Source organism: Watersipora subatra, chromosome 7 (genome assembly GCF_963576615.1).
Source record: "Watersipora subatra chromosome 7, tzWatSuba1.1, whole genome shotgun sequence".
NCBI classification, from domain to species: domain Eukaryota; kingdom Metazoa; phylum Bryozoa; class Gymnolaemata; order Cheilostomatida; family Watersiporidae; genus Watersipora; species Watersipora subatra.
In genome coordinates this window covers 21,634,256-21,651,174 of record NC_088714.1, presented here as the reverse complement: position 1 = coordinate 21,651,174, position 16,919 = coordinate 21,634,256, and the positions used below count along the sequence as shown (strand labels likewise).

The window sequence follows — 16,919 nt, the reverse complement described above, 5'->3', positions numbered from 1 at the left end:
TCTAGTTCATGGTGTCTTACCTGCGAATCTGACAAGGGAATAGTATTTTTAGCAGTATTTTACCTTCTATTTATGCTTTGTTTCCTATTACTAGTTTATACTTACATATATTCTACTCGCTATCAATAGTTTACCTGCTGTCTATTTTGTACTCGTTACCTGCTGTTTATGCTCTGCTGGCTAGCAATAGTTTACCTGCTGTCTATTTTGTACTCATTACCTGCTTTATGCTTTGCACTTGCTGGCAGTATTTTACCTCTTGCATACATTCTACTTGCTAGCAAGGTTTTACCTGCTGTTGATGCTCTGTTGATTTACCTGCTTTTCTTAGGAGAAATTGTGGCAGGGGACAATGAATCGGACATAGATGGTTCTTCAGTCACATATATCAGCGAAGATAAAGATGATGATGACGATTTGGAAAATGAACAGGAAGTTGATATCGAGGAAACAGACTATGCTTATGGTGAGATGACTTCTCGACAACCTCGCAAGGAAAAATTTGCCGCCACAAAAGCGGTTCTCTCTCCCGGAACAGGGCGATTCAGAGCAGTTCTCAAAGACATCATAAATGGTTTTTCTTCAGCGATATGTGAGTTCTTTTTGTGACAGAAAGAGTTTTCCTTAAGGCACTAGTTAGTATTAGCTTTGTCGGTCTCACATAATTAGAGTCTTTAGGATGTGCCAAATGAATGTACATGTCTGCTGTACCTTTTAAGGAATCTCCTTGACCTCCTTGTTTAAATTGCTTCATAATGTTATGTAAATATTTGTCATTTGGTAATGTTTCATTCATCTCAGGTTTTTTCAGTTAGTTGTTGTATAGCTTGTGTCTATAGAGTTTATAGGCTTCTTGGGTTAGAAGCGATTAGCGCTGTTTTGAATTACATTTTAGGTTTAATCTATGAGACTGTCTTGACAAGGTGTTCTGTCATCAAGTCTATAAGGGGTATAAACATAGTGCTAGCTTTGGGTACTACAGGTGTGCCTAGAATTTACCATAAACATTGAAACATGTCTCATTAGCCATAATTACTTCCAGCCATACAGTACACTATCAGTACAATTGTGGTCTCATATATATTCCTTTACAACATCATATTTTGCTCAGTGTGATTATTAGCAAAGGTTTGACTCAATCTATATATTTATTTCTCAAAGTATGTCGTCGTTTGTTGGTTTTCCGGCTATAGATCTTAAAATCTTGGAATAAATATTCCGTACCGAAGTAGATTCGATCTCAGACCGTGCTGTTTGTTAGTCTGACGCCTTGCCCACTAGACTACATAAATCAAATTGCTACTTTGCCAATATAAGCCATTCTATGAGAGCAAATACCTAAATGCTTTGTGTATGACGCGGGTCATAGCATAACGTCATGAGAAGCTTTTCGCTCACATTATTAAACTGGCTAATAGCAAACAACTCTCACTACTTCTTATTGTTTATAATACAAAACACTTTTCTCATGATATGTAGTTTGAAAGTTAGAATGGCAAATGTTGTTATATGTTAAATACAAATCAATTTTCTGTCCAAAGACTTTTCTATTACACGGGCAGCGCCGGGTGGCACAGCTAGTATTATATAAAAGTAAGTTTTCATCTTTAGACAGTCTCCACACGCTAACCTCTAGATTACGGACTAAGTATGTGTAATATTTGCATGACAATTGTTGTAATATCACTAGTAGCCAATTTAAAAACCACAGAGACACTAACTTTTTAAGTGTTGTAACACTAACAATAAACCACTCATTAGTCAAATCAGTAAGTATACCAAGAGAATGGTTATCTGAATATTATATCAATAGCCATAGATGTACTTCCACATTAACTGGAAAGTTATCTTAATACGTACAACAACTAGAAATATATTCGTTTGAATATCATAACACAACTGTAGAGTTATTTTAAGATCATAAGCCCAACAATAGAGTTATCTCAATATTACAACATTAGCAATAGAGTTATATGAATATCACAACAAAATGATATAGTTATTTGAATGTTACAACACAAGCAATAGAGTTATCTAAATAGTACAACACTAATTATAAAGTTATATTAACGCTCTTATTTTTTGCTGTTATAGGTGCATACGAATCTCTACAAGAGGATCCAAAGTTGGATGTTTTTTGCTCAAATCCTCGCTTTGACCTCAAACTGAATTCTGTTGACCCTGATGACTTCCTTGACGCTGATGATGATTTGAAGCCAATATACCCGGACACAAACCAACTCTTCTCTGATGATCCAGAGTATCAAGATATGACAGAAGAGCTCAATGACTGCATGGAAGAGGTTCTAGAAGAAGTTGTCTCCTATTCTCAGGTATTCTCCTCATCAACATATTAATTTTAGAACATGTTCTCAGATCAATAATTTTCGGTAAAATACATTTCGGTCCATAGATCTATTATTGAATTAACTAACTGTCATAGCCTGCATGCAAAGTCATGAATTAGTTTATTTAATTTCACAAGAAGTTCATTGTTTACTGATTTTAGACATAAATAATGAATTCACCTTGAAAATAAGTGTCAACTCCAACAGACGAGCATTAAGCTTTGGTTTTATTAGCAGCTTGCAAAGATACTACCATATGAAATGGACATTTTTTTATTCTCAATTATATTATTAGTAAAATGTAATAACCATGTAAACAAAACCATTCCGTTTTTAATATATGAAATTACAAATAAATATTTTCAAGTTCATCGATGCCAGTTACCAATAGTAGCTGTTGTCTCCCCCATTATATAGGACTACTCCAAGTATTGTCTCATGGTTGACCACGCACGCAATACAGACATAACCACTATGATGGAGTTGAAAACTTGGGGCACAGATGACTTTCAACAAGCACTCAAGACTCACACTGAGCAGGTAAATATAGAGTATGTTACAAGACTACTGTGAAAATCACTGGTTACAGCATCAGAGTGTAAGAGTTGAACTTTGAGATGGGAAATCTGAAAAATAATGGTGACATAACACAATCAGGATAGTTACTAATTCAGTTGGAGACAAGTAGCTGCTGGTTGGTTGGCTGCCCGAGCAGCGTTACAGTTGGAGAAGAATATTTAGGGGAGAGTTTAAACCAGGTATTTTAAAACTGAGACAATGAGGTCACATTATGACAGTGGGACCTCTATTTACAAAAACTCTACATACGAAATTTATAAGTTACGAAACGTTTTTAGATAGAAATGTTGCTTCAACTTGAGGAAGATGTTACTAGATACCAAAGGCTGAAAGGCCTTTCATACTTTGGACCATTTGTTTGTTTCATATTTTGGTCCCTTTGCTTCTCATGGGTGTTGTTTAGAATGTACCTCACTCAGTTTTTTTGCTCGCAGAAGTCAGTAAATGATGTATTTTAGTTCGTTCATCAGATAATTTAGAGTTATCATATATCGCATGTATGGTAGCATGGTAGGACAACTTTAGTTTCTGGCAATTCCAATTCTGTGGTGGCAGGTTTTCAGTTCGTGCCGATGAAAATAAATCTTTACACTTATGTTTTGAAAAAAAAATTTTTTTGAACATAACCAAAACAACAATACAACATTCGCCTTTTTTGACCACCAGCCTCCCACTTCCCATGGTATTTTCTTTTTCGTCTAGACGGCCAACACCAATGGTAAACAAACAAACATACCATTCATAGTTGTCATTGATTCATTTTCATTCATTCGTTATTATACGGGTTTGTATTTTTTTGCTGTGTGCTTTTTCTACTTATTATGTAGTAATGTAATTTGTTGTTACATGTTTTAACCATGGCTTGTATTTATAATTTATATGAATGTTATATCTGAGTTTTGTGGAGGCTTGGAATAAATTAGGGCTTTTATATGGTAAAATCAGGTTCCACTTATGAAATTTTTTACTTACAAAATGGCTTGCGGACTAAATTACCTTTGTACATAGAGGTTCCACTGTATATCGGTTTGCTAAAGTCTATTACAACTTTTATATTCTTGAAGAGAAAGGATATTCTACGTAGAACAAGAAGCATCTAAAATCGCTGTAAAAATCTTATAACGTAAAAATAAACTTGAGAGGAATCTGAGAAATAAATATAATAATACATTTAAACATGACTTTCAGGATAACCAGTTAATTTTCTTTTTAAGAAGAAAGGAAAATTGTAATGAATGTCGTTCGTTCTCCCAGATTAACCAGATGAAGAGAATGACCAAAAAGAGGCGCCTGGGTATGATAGACTTGTCAGCTGACGAGTTCTCACAGAGTTGTCTGCCCTATCCTTCAGCTGTTATAAAAGCTATTAATAACAAGCTGCCAACCGTTGCAAAGAAGAAGAACGATGATTTGCTCACCATTATCAAGGTTTGTCACAGACTTTAGTTTGAAGTGTTAGTTTGATTGTCGGTATAAAGTTTGTGTTAGGTTGGTCGTTTGATCATTGTCAGTAGCGACATATCCCAGAGTCAAATTATGAACTTCTAAAGAGCATTATTGGTTATATCTAGTTGGAGTCGCAGCGAATGTTATGTGATATCGATATATTGTACATTTAGGTTCCTAGGGGTTGTGAGATATATACACTTTTATTGTCATGTAATATAAGTATATTTCACACTGTCAATCACACAATATATGTATGTATATTTGTCTGCATATATATGTATATGTAAGTATGTACATAGGTATATAGGTATATTTATGTATATATGTATGTATATATATACATATATATATTATATATATAATATATTATAAATATATAATATAATATATATTATATATATGTATATATATATGTATATATATAAAAAAAAAGTGTTCAACGCAAATATCACAGACTAAATGGAAATTATATAATATCTCTTTATAAATATTATATATAACTTGCTTGAGGAATTCAAAATAATACATTTCACTTTGTTAAACTATATTTTCTTTTTTAATTTTGTTCAAATATAGAGCTCAAGTAAGAAACTGGATCAGACTCCAGAGACAGTCGATGCGTTTGTTGAGCACCTGAGCTACCTGAGTCGAATGGTTGCCGACATGCCGGCTCTTGAGAGAGAATTCAACGTCGTCACCCGCCTCTACACAATCGCCAAAGAGTTTGATGTCGGTGTCCATCCCGAGCATTTCGCTCTTTATCAAACCCTAGCCCCCAGCTTCCAACATCTCAAGGTACTTATATGTTTGCCTTTGTGAGTTTTTGACCTCTAATGTCTGTCTACCACTCAGCCAATAACTGATTGTCATATGTTTAGGTGTTTGTTAAATGTTTGATTGCCAACTCTCAATTTTATTGTTAATGATGTTAGAAAGAGTTGGCATTAGGTTTCACCTCTTGGTTGAAATATTAATTATTAATAATGTGGAGGACAATCTGCATACATATAATAAGGTATTTTGTATGAATGGTCTAACAATGATTGATCTAATACCGATCAGATCAAATCCAATTGGTCTAATAGACTGGTTCATCAAAAGACATTTCATCTGCAGTCGATTCTTCCAATAAACCATTTGGTCTAATGATGATTCGTCTAAAATTGATGTAAAGACAAGGATAGAAATACGAAAACTTAAATCAGAGGCTTGTGTTTAATACACAGATGCTAATACAGCAAAAACCTTATTGGATAAAATGTAAATTCAAGTAATTTTTGAGTATAAGAAAATGTTGAAATTGAAAAAGGAGACAAAAGTGGAACATAATGCACAGTATTATAATTATACTACTAGCTCAAACTTTAGATAACGTGCCAGCGCTTGTAGAAACTGAAACATATCGTTATTGTCCTTTTTGCTAAAACAGTCAAGATTCTCTATTCAAGTTCAATATATTTTTCTTTAGTTTCGTGTTAGATTCTCTTCTAATAATGCATCCAATCTGCTTTTTAACACTGTTTGATCAATCATATATTTGGACAAGTTGTAGACGAATTAGCTTTGGGCCAATTGGAATTGGACAAATCGTCGTTAGACCAAATGTTCAGGTCTGACAATATGGTGACTCCCACCTATTATTTCACTAATATTTATAGTGTTATTGGATTTATCTTCCTTCTATTCAGAGAATAGGTAGTTACGGCTTAGCAAAACTGATATTCAAAGATGGAATATTGTTCCAAGAGTACCTAAATTGTAGTAAATATACCTAAGTTTTGTACATAAATGGTTATAGATTTTCAAATTTCTGGTGAAGTACAGTGCCTGCTGCTGACAGAAAGTGTTTGGTTTTGCTTTATGACACTTAGTTGTTTATAGATAATTTGACCTATAAATGGACACTTGGTTGGTTTATAGATAATTTGACCTATAAATGGACACTTGGTTGGTTTATAGATAATTTGACCTATAAATGGACACTTGGTTGGTTTATAGATAATTTGTCCTATAAATGGACACTTAGATGGTTCATAGACATTTGTAAATTTCAGTCAACAATATTGTACTGCGAAGCTAAGAAAGAGGAGAACATAAGAGTCTTCAGCACGGACCTCAACTCTCTTGTGCGGGAGACAAGATTTACCTTGATGACACTTAGGAATGTGGTGCGAGATCCTCTGCTTATCAGCTCTGAGACTATGAGCCTGGTGGCCCTTGAGAAGATTAAAGGTAGGAGAAGATTAAGTTAATCCTTTGCCTAGTTTTTGCTGGCTGCTATTTCATGGTTATTCCACAGTTACCACTTGTATTGTTCTATCTCTTATGAGCGCTGCATTTTGCTCTACTGTTCTGTTTATTACTAAACATATTTATTTAAACTGTTTATCTTAAATTATTAAACTTCTGCGGTATTACTTGTAGTTATATTCTTCATCACTTTCTTGTTTGCGATACTTTTTGTATTTTTCTGTGCGATTCATTTGTGTCTTTTATATCATTTTCTTGTGTGCAGTTTTTCTAGTTGCTTCTTTATATAGTATGTATATAAAGGAGCTGTATGCTGGTACAGTGCACAGTACCAGCTGTATACTGTACCAACTGGTACTGGTTTGTACCTGTACCAGCTGTACACCGTATGCTGGTGTACAGTTCGATGCTGGTTTCTTTTGTGCCATTTTTTTAAAACTACATGCAGTTTGTTACAAGTACATATTGACTCAAATATGTTGTTTATCAACATTAGCACTCGTTTTTTGGTCGACCATTTTTTTATAATTTTATTGCGTTAATAATATCCATGTTGTTCGTTTATTACAATGTTACATTTACAAGGGTTTCACCCTAAAATCTGCATTTCATGAATTATCTTCATTTGCTTACCAATGAAATAGTGCTATTACTATAAAAAGAGTTATAAAAGATTTTGAAATGGCCCAAAATCATTTGTACGAATCACAACTACAACATTTCTGGTGAAAACCTTTTCAGCCAACTTAAACTTAATTTTTTTAGTCGGTCAGAACTCAAAATACAGAACTCAAAATACAGAACTCAAAATACAGAACTCAAAATACAGAACTCAAAATACAGAATGCTTTTGTCTGAAAACTTCCACAGAGCAAGTATATATTGGAGAACAATTGACTCATATGGAGGGGATGACAAAATGGCTTCTTGGTGTATAAAAGTCCCAGTTAAACAAAACTCCAAACTTTATGCTTTTTTGCAGAACCATTTTTGTTAGCAGTTTTATGATAGACGACTAGAAAAGAGTTTGAGCATTTACATAATTTTACATGATATGATACCTTTCTTTTTATTTATTATTTTTTTGCACCGTATGTAAAACATCTTTTCTATAAAATTGATTATGGACTGCCCAATAAACGTATATATTTAATCATACTTCAAGTTCAAAACTGAGATAAAGAGTTGTTAAACTTTTGTTTAAATCCTTCAGTTTACATTTCCTTAACATTTGAATTGGCAGGTTCAACAAACTAAACTTGGTAAATATTGCAGGTTTATATACTGTATAATATGTCTCAATATCATGATATTAAACAAGAATATGCCTCAACATCATGATATTAAATAATAATATACCTCAATATCATGGTATTAAATAACAATATACCTTAATATCATGATATTAAACAGTATTTTACAAGACTATATCTATTGACATGGCTGTAATTGATGTTGAGTTACTTGACCCCACAAATAAATGTTGGAACCTCTTATCAATTCACACGAGTACACTCATAGCAAGTTTTCTTTTTCGTACTCTTTCATATCACCGCATTTATGTTGCATCCACGTAGGCCTGCAAGATGAAGTACAGAGTCTATCGACCAAAGTGAGGAACTATGCTAACTATCAAGAGAGGTTTGGGACCTCTCTAGCCTCTTCAAAAAAAGCTGAGTGAGTTTCGAGGCTAGATGGATTATCGTTGCTGTTGTCTACCTCTCAGTGCCATGTTGTTGTTTTATGGTAGCAGAGAAGCATTATGATAACTATAGCATAACATTATAGTTTAGATGTTGTTGCTTGAGTACTTTTGAATGGGTCTAGTGCAAGGCAATGCAAGCTCATGTTGTTACATTTTTGATATAAACCGTTTTTGATGCCTCTAATATTCAAGAGCTATAATCTAACAACTAGTCTCATTTATAGCACTCGGCATGTGTCTAGGTGAGCTGATACAATTTACTTTATGTATACTTTTACTGCACACTTTTGTACACACTTTCTTTTGACATGTCTTCACCTGGAATATCACGTGGCACACTCTCACACAGAGGGTGTGTTCTATTTTAATTGCCTTAAATGGAATCTGCTACAGCTCATCACAAGTTTTCCACTTTTTAAGCGACAGTAGACCAAGTGACATTAAACATATACGCACTTGCTAATTATTGCAGTTTTTTGAGGAATTTTTCTCTTCTTTGCAATTGCTCTCAGCAAGGGTAGACAACTTTTCATTTCAAATATGCACTACTGTCAGGGACTACATCCTGCTGGACAGAGATGAAGGAGTAAAAGCACACGTTGTGCAGAGTGAATTGGGTGAGATAGAGAGAGACCTGACGCTTCGTAGGCTTTTATGGGAATCCTCCGAAGAGCTGACCAAGCTAGTGGAAGAGTGGACAGCAACGACCTTTGACCTGCTCAATGTTGAGAGTCTGCAGAAGAATGTCAACAGGTTTACACAAACTGTCTACATGCTGGAGAAAGGTGAGCAGTATGTCTTACTATAGATACTTGTATTAGCATAATGTTTTGCAACTTATAATTTTGTGTTGTTCAATTTTATGATTGAAGTTTTTTTTATTAGAAAGTGTTCTAGAATTTTATCTTTGTACATTGATTTATCTTTCAATACTAGACTCAGTATATCTTTTCTTTATAATACTTTGTTCCATCCTAAAAAGGCCTGGACTGCCAAACGGTCCACCAGATTTTTTCATTATTTTATGAAACCTTTTAATATTAGCAGCCAAGAATTGTCTACAGCCAAAACTTGTCTTAACTATTCTGACACATTCCATATTATCAATCATGCTGCACAAATGGAAAGAAATATATTGTAAGACCATTGTTGTTTTTTTTGCTGTAATTGACTGCTTTTCACTATCTCTATATACGTACTCTGTTATTGAATTGTCTGTCAACTATTTCTTGTTATCTCCTTCACAAACTATTACTAGAATTGGTTAATTATTGTTCAATATTTAATTTATGTTATATCTAGTGGTGCTGAGTATTGCTATATGTTTTATGTTAATCAAAGGATTATGAGTATCTTTCTTTTATTTGTGAGGTTTAAAAATAAACTTGATGCATCTACGCTTAAAAAAGGCCCATATATATAAACATACATTTATATATGTTGTTGGTACCACAAATGTTACGAATTATTTTGTTTAATGTGGTTTTGCAATGCAATATTGTGTATGTCAGCAATGCTTGCATTCTTGAAGGTATAAAATATATCCACAGTACTCATTTATATCAGCAACTGGGTTCATGTCAGCCGTAAAGATGATTTTATTAATACAACTCTAGGATTGATTATAGTCTAGTACCCCTTGAGAAATCCGGCTGAGTCTTTTTTGTGCTAACTATACACACTTTAGACTGATGTAGTATAGGAGCAATTGTGGTTAGTCGCCCTTCGTACCATCACTCATAGTCCTTATGTGACTCGACCACCAACCAATTGATCACCTATTGATCATAAATCAGGATCCTAACAACTAAGCCACGACTACTACTAGATGCTGTTAATAATATACCGTGCGATTATAAAATATAGTTTGTTGTTAAAGATATGAATTCCAGATTGGCTACATAATCAGACATTTCTAGAACCAGTTGTTTTGTTAATTGTCTTCTAGTACACAAGTATTCTACCAACTAGATCAATTATTAAAATGTCATGTGACCTGTTGTAGGCCTGCCAACCAATGACGTTGTGCCAATTCTCAAGCAACGAGTGACTGATTTCAAGCAAGGTACTGCCACTTTTTATAGTCTTTTAAACTTCCAGCTTTTTCATCTCAGTCATTGTTTTTAAATTATTTTGTCCGTTTTCTTGGTTGTGGTCCAACCATCAGTATTCTATATGAGCATACAGTGTACTTCCTCTAATGCTTGTGAGCGAGGGGTGGTTGAACATGCAAAGAGCGGACAACTCTTAGCTCTTCGATACCCTCGTGAAAATTTGCCACTGTTTAATAAATGTGGTTAAAATATGTCACCAGGAGTTTGGAAACACTGTATATGTTCGTTACGTATATACATTTCCAAGCAGCAGAATATCCCTAACATGCTAGTAGTACACAAGCCTTTTACCGGCCATTTTTTCAACAGCATTTTCCAATATTTGTGATATAAATCTCTTACCGTTTTTATCCATTATGGTCAAGGTCACTAAGATGTTCTGTATAATATAGGTATGCCAGTAATTGTGTCACTGCGTAACCCTTCACTGCGAGCTCGACATTGGAATGAGATAGAAGCACTCATCGGAAGGCAAATACCACGAGGCCAGGCTTTCACCCTTGGTAATCTTCTTGAGATGAAGATATACAAACAGAAAATTAAAATCCAGGACATTTCAACCACAGCATCTAATGAGGCTACACTGGAGACCATGTTGCAAAAGGTAAGACCACAGGCTTCTCTTCTTTCCTCTTTTTGTTAGTCTAGCTGTGTTGAGTCTAGTGTTTTATATTAATCTGAAAACATTGTTTTGAGGAGATGGATGGTTTCTCTTTGGAAAGGCTTGAACAAATATTAGTAGGCAACCAATTAGGACCTGCGTACAATTGCATATAATTCCGTCATGTTTGAGCTACTGAAAGGTTTAAATAGCCGTTGTTATTCTCTCTGCAGGTTGTGGCACTTTGGCATAGTACAGAGTTTAGATTTGTGCCTCATCAGGCTCGAGACACCCACATTGTCAGTGCTGCCGATGATGTGGCAGCATTACTTGAGGAAAGTCAGGTGACAATTGGGACTATCAGAGGCTCCAGATATGTGACACCAATTAAAACTCAGGTGATAGCTCTATGGGTATCATATATAGTGTCTCAACTCTATGAGTGTCATATAGGTCTCTACTTTATGGGTATCATATAGTGTCTCCACTCTGTGGGTATCATATAGTGTTCCAGCTCTATGGGTATCAGACAGTGTCTCAACTTTATGGATGTCATATAGTGTCTCTACTTTCTGGGTATCATATAGTGTCTCAACCCTGTGGAGATCATATAGTGTCCCAACTCTGCGGGTATCAGACAGTGTCTCAACTTTATGGATGTCATATAGTGTCTCTAATTTATGGGTATCATAAAGTGTCCCAACTCTGTGGGTATCCTATAGTGTCCCAACTCTATGGGTATCATATAGTGTCTCTACTTTATGGGTATCATATAGTATCTCAACCCTATGAAGATCATATAATGTCCCAACTCTGTGGGTATCAGACAGTGTTTCAACTTTATGGATGTCATATATTGCCTCTGTTTTATGGAAGTCTTAGAGTGTTATGGAGCTGGCATGGATAAAGAATTTTACATATAAAATTCAAAAATGTTAATCGTCTTCTCTGTTTCACCTAATTTAGATTAGATTTAGGTTTTACTTTTTCACTATTGGTTTTATAACTTATCATTTTATCATTTATCAACTCCAGAATTGCTAGATTAAATGTTATGATTAGACATTCTATTATATTATTATATGTCATCATTCTTATTACTCCTCTTTGTTATGTATAAGCACTTCATAGTACAAGTGATTCGCTGAAGAGCTGCCATTATTCCAAGTCATATGTTCATTTGTATGACCTGGTCAACTTTCACCTATCGTTATTATTATGTTTCTTGGGTGTAATGCAGTTATTTATCGTCTACTTGTTTTTTCATGCGAATATTGTATTGCAAGACCAGCAAATGACATTAGACATTATTCCACCTTTTTTAGACTATTGAAAAAATTAAAAACAGAGAGTAAAAATTTGCATCAAAATATTTCACTTTGCAGATTTAAAGTTTTATGTCACTCATCTAAAGTTTTACCTTGTAGAGCTGAAATGGTTGCCTGCAGTTCTAAAGTTCTAAAGTTTTACCTTGTAGAGCTGAAATGGTTGCCTGCAGTTCTAAAGTTCTACAGTTCTAAAGTTCTACTGTTCTACAGTCTTAGTATTCTGATTCAAGGGGTTGTCTGCAATTCAAAATTGTGATCCTGAAAATATCAATTTGCAGCTTTCATATATAAAGCCATAACCTAGAGCATATTTTCCAATCTCACTCAAATGAATCCTCTGACTATGTAGTAGCATGGTCAGAGGGTTCATTTGAGCTACCCTATACCAGTCACTATACAGCAGTTTGACTTCTTTATATAATGTAAATTGAGGCTTTTATAGTTTTTAACAGTCATTGAAATTGGATAAACTGTCATTAGACTCAATCAAATGACTCACAATTGATGATCCTTGTTGAAACCTTAAGAAGTCGATTATATTCTCCTTTATTGCATCTTCTAAACTGTTTTTTTACGATTTCTCATTCTCAATATCTAAATTTTATTATCAATTTTTCATATATCACATATATTACATGTATGTGAAAGATATATCACATATCTTGCTTTCATATATTACAACTGGTCTGTCAACACAGTAGCAGTGAAACATCTGACTGCAGGTGGATGACTGGGAGAGAAGGTTGACTCTCTTTTCCAGAACTCTAGATGAATGGATGAACTGCCAGAGAAACTGGCTTTACCTCGAACAGATCTTCGGTAATCCAGACATCCAAGTAAGTAAGAATGGATCATACCATCATAGTACCATATCCTCAGTGCTTTCTACAATTTTAAAACCGGCTCATCACAGTATTATAGCTTTTAAGCGCAGTTTCAAAATGTTGCATAAAACTAAGTCATAGCATCATAGCATCATAGCATGATAGCATGATAGCATGATAGAATTGTACCACTATACCATCATAGCGTGGTAACATCATAGCACCATATCATCATTCTACAATAGCATTGTTGCATCATTGCACAATACCATCGTAGTGCGGTAGCACAACTCCTTAGCATGATACCACCATTTTATTATTAGTGTCCACTCTATAATTGAGCTGGTCAGCCAATGAGCTGATGAAAAAGCAATTTTTTAATCAACTGTTTGTACAATTCATGCTCGATTTTCTCCAATCATATTCATACATTTACGTGGTTTGGTAGAATGTTTCCGGAAGCATCTACATAAATAATCTTTTCTAAAATACAGCAACTATCCTATTAATTATTGATAGTGTCTCAAGTTATCGTTTGTTGCAGAGACAACTCCCAACTGAATCCAAGCTATTTGGAAACGTCGACAAAGCCTGGAGGGATATAATGAGGCGAACTGTGGACCGTCCTAATGCCCTAAAGGCAGCGACAGCACCAGGTGTTCTAGAAATGTTACAGGCTTCTAACACCAGCTTGGAGAAAATTCACAAGTGCTTGGAGGTAAGAGGGCGAGAGAACAATCTGTAGAATATACATGACTGAAACGAGAAGTATCGCTAACATAACCAACTCTATGTACGTGATTGCTAGCTGATCACTGCTCATACTAGCTGAGTTCTGAGAGATTTTGTTCTCTGTTGAAACGCAATATCAGTCAAGCTCTTATAGTCTCATAATAGTTGGTAACACATAAGCTGAAGTTGGTAACAAACTTTTTCAAATAAGTTGAAAGAGTTTGGCTATCTTGTATCATACCTAACCTGTTGGTGGGATAACTCCCAATAGACTGCTGTTTATTTATTTTGTCACTGTGCTTGGAATAATTCATAATAATAGTATGTACTTAAGAATAGAAGTGTCTTGGATATGATTTTATCACCCTTATTGTTATGGAAGTATTAGCATCGCGATATTATAGTAATGCTAATATTATTATTATCTTAATGCTAGGATACTGTTAAAAAGTATATATTTAGGTGTCATTATCATTTTGTATTGTAATTAGATGTAACTATTTTATTTGTTTACTGAAGAAAAGCATCTGAGCAGCAATTCTAGGAGTTATGATTCCATGATGTGCTATATGTCATTCTTATGTTTAAAGCTGACACAATTCAAGTCATTCCATCTTCTATGAAAACTACCTATAGCTCATTTGTTTAGGATTATCTTGAGACGAAAAGACTCGTGTTTCCCCGGTTCTACTTCCTGTCCAATGATGAGCTTCTCGACATCTTGGCCCACAGTAAGAACCCTGAGGCAGTTCAACCTCACCTCGCCAAGTGTTTTGCCAACATTCAGTCTCTGGACATACAAACGATCCCGAGGCAGCCACCTACGGTAAAAAGTATGAAATCTGCAGAGGGTGAACAACTTCTTATGCCTAAGTAAGTTCATTTATTATTTTAAGCCGTGACAACACAAGAAGATGTATTGTATATTTATTATTGTAGATGCTTATAGTAGAGCGCATATGAGCTTTATTAACTGTAGGTATTTGTTTCGCCAAAACCAGTGTTTTGTGATTATTTCGCCAAAACCAGTGTTTTGTGATCTTTAACTGTTTTGTTATTATTTAAAGATAGGAACAAGCTTGGCGGTTAAATTTTTAGTCTTAAAGTAATCTATTATATCAACAAAAAAATTTTGCGATTCAATTGCTAAAGACATTTAAAAGATGTTTATGATCTTGCCATTAAATGTGATTTTTGTGGATGGTAAGTTCAACTACTATGTATGTGTAAAAAATTGTTAATTTACCACTTTTTAAATAATTCGCAAACATTTAATCTGCTATTGCTCGATAGTTGTATTGATCAATGTGCATTGAAAGTCATAGTAGCTGTCATAGGAATTGCTGCATTTCAGGAATGTGAGAGCTCGACCACCAGTAGAAGGCTGGCTAGGCGTGGTGGAGACGGGAATGTTTGACGCTGTAAAAAAGTAAGCTTTTCTTTTTATATTAGTGATGTTTCTCAACCGGACAAATTCTAGTCATTACTTTAATAAGTTAAATTCTTGCTCTTGAAACACCTTCGTTTGTAATTCCCTTTTATCATACTGGAGCGACTTCCTTTTTATCATACTACAACGACTTCCTTTTTATCATACTACAGCAACTTCCTTTTTATCATACTACAGCAACATCCTTTTTATCATACTACAGCGACTTCCTTTTTATCTTACTACAGCGACTTCTTTTTTATCATACTACAGTAATTTCCTTTTTATCATACTACAGCGGCTTCCTTTTTATCATACTACAGCGACTTCTTTTTTATCATACTACAACGACTTGCTTTTTATCATACTACAGCAACTTCCTTTTTATCATACTGCAAGGACTTCCTTTTTATCATACTACAAGGACTTCCTTTTTATCGTACTACAACGACTTCCTTTTTATCATACTACAGCAACTTCCTTTTTATCATACTACAAGGACTTCCTTTTTTTCGTACTACAGCGACTTCCTTTTTATCGTACTACAGCGGCTTTTTTTTATCATACTACTGTGACTTCCTTTTTATCATACTGGAGCGACTTCCTTCTCATCATATTACAGCGGCTTCTTTTTATCATACTGGAGCGACTTCCTTGTTATCATACTACAGTGACTTCCTTTTTGTCATACTACAGCGGCTTCCTTTTTATCATACTACAGCGGCTTCTTTTTTATCTTACTACAGCGACTTCCTTTTTATCATACTACCGCGGCTTTCATTTTATTATACTACAGCGGCTTCCTTTTTATCATACTACAGTGGCTTCCTTTTCATCATACTGCAGCGGCTTCCTTTTTATTTCTTATTTTTTATTATCCTTTCCTTTTTATCTCTTCTCATTCGTTTACTCTTTCCAAGCTGTCGCACACTATATCCTCATTCCATCTCAAGATATCAAACTCTCTGTAGACATCAGATTGATGGATGCATTTATTTGTAGACACGTCAAGAATGGACTGGCCAGCTGGTTGGGGTCTGACCTCAAGGAGTGGGTTATTGAACATCCCGGGCAGGTTGTGCTTACCGTGGTATGTAATAACTCTTTTCCTACCTTCGCTCTTACTTTTAACATGATCTACTGTGAGGGGCACGAGTGGTTGAACACCCTCAGACTGAGTTTATAGGAGATTATAAGTTGTAGGACTGGAGGATAAGTCAGAGTTTCTGATGAAATAGGAACTTGTAAACTTGATAACGCATAAGATAAGCTGAGAGTGACGAGGAAAGCCAGCATGGTTGGAACCACTCATTAGATGATGAATGTAAAGTCGTTATACAACTCGTATACATGTTTTAGAGTTGGACATTGCAGTAAATACGCTCCAAACTTCATAAATATCTAACATTCATGATCTAAAGTTCAAGTATCAACTAGAGAATCTTAAAGTTTGTATCAACAGTTAATTGATAATAAGAAATATTGCAGACTTAAATTGTGATTTACCTCATTTTGAGACTCATCATACCTGATTTTAGTACTACATATAAGCTTGAAGGT

General features: G+C 34.7%; 1 protein-coding gene across 1 annotated transcript in view; it reads left to right on the top strand.

Annotated features, from left to right (window-relative positions):
• Positions 1 to 16,919, top strand: part of LOC137401061 (dynein axonemal heavy chain 6-like) — a 106,544-nt gene that overhangs the window by 10,920 nt on the left and 78,705 nt on the right. Inside the window, exons 9-24 of the mRNA XM_068087411.1 lie at positions 335 to 592; positions 2,095 to 2,333; positions 2,766 to 2,888; positions 4,182 to 4,355; positions 4,953 to 5,171; positions 6,431 to 6,608; positions 8,204 to 8,303; positions 8,887 to 9,116; positions 10,337 to 10,396; positions 10,838 to 11,049; positions 11,280 to 11,444; positions 13,097 to 13,210; positions 13,743 to 13,916; positions 14,580 to 14,803; positions 15,285 to 15,359; positions 16,362 to 16,449. Coding sequence (XP_067943512.1) covers positions 335 to 592; positions 2,095 to 2,333; positions 2,766 to 2,888; positions 4,182 to 4,355; positions 4,953 to 5,171; positions 6,431 to 6,608; positions 8,204 to 8,303; positions 8,887 to 9,116; positions 10,337 to 10,396; positions 10,838 to 11,049; positions 11,280 to 11,444; positions 13,097 to 13,210; positions 13,743 to 13,916; positions 14,580 to 14,803; positions 15,285 to 15,359; positions 16,362 to 16,449 — 2,633 coding nt within the window. The remainder of the gene's footprint in view (positions 1 to 334; positions 593 to 2,094; positions 2,334 to 2,765; positions 2,889 to 4,181; positions 4,356 to 4,952; positions 5,172 to 6,430; positions 6,609 to 8,203; positions 8,304 to 8,886; positions 9,117 to 10,336; positions 10,397 to 10,837; positions 11,050 to 11,279; positions 11,445 to 13,096; positions 13,211 to 13,742; positions 13,917 to 14,579; positions 14,804 to 15,284; positions 15,360 to 16,361; positions 16,450 to 16,919) is intronic.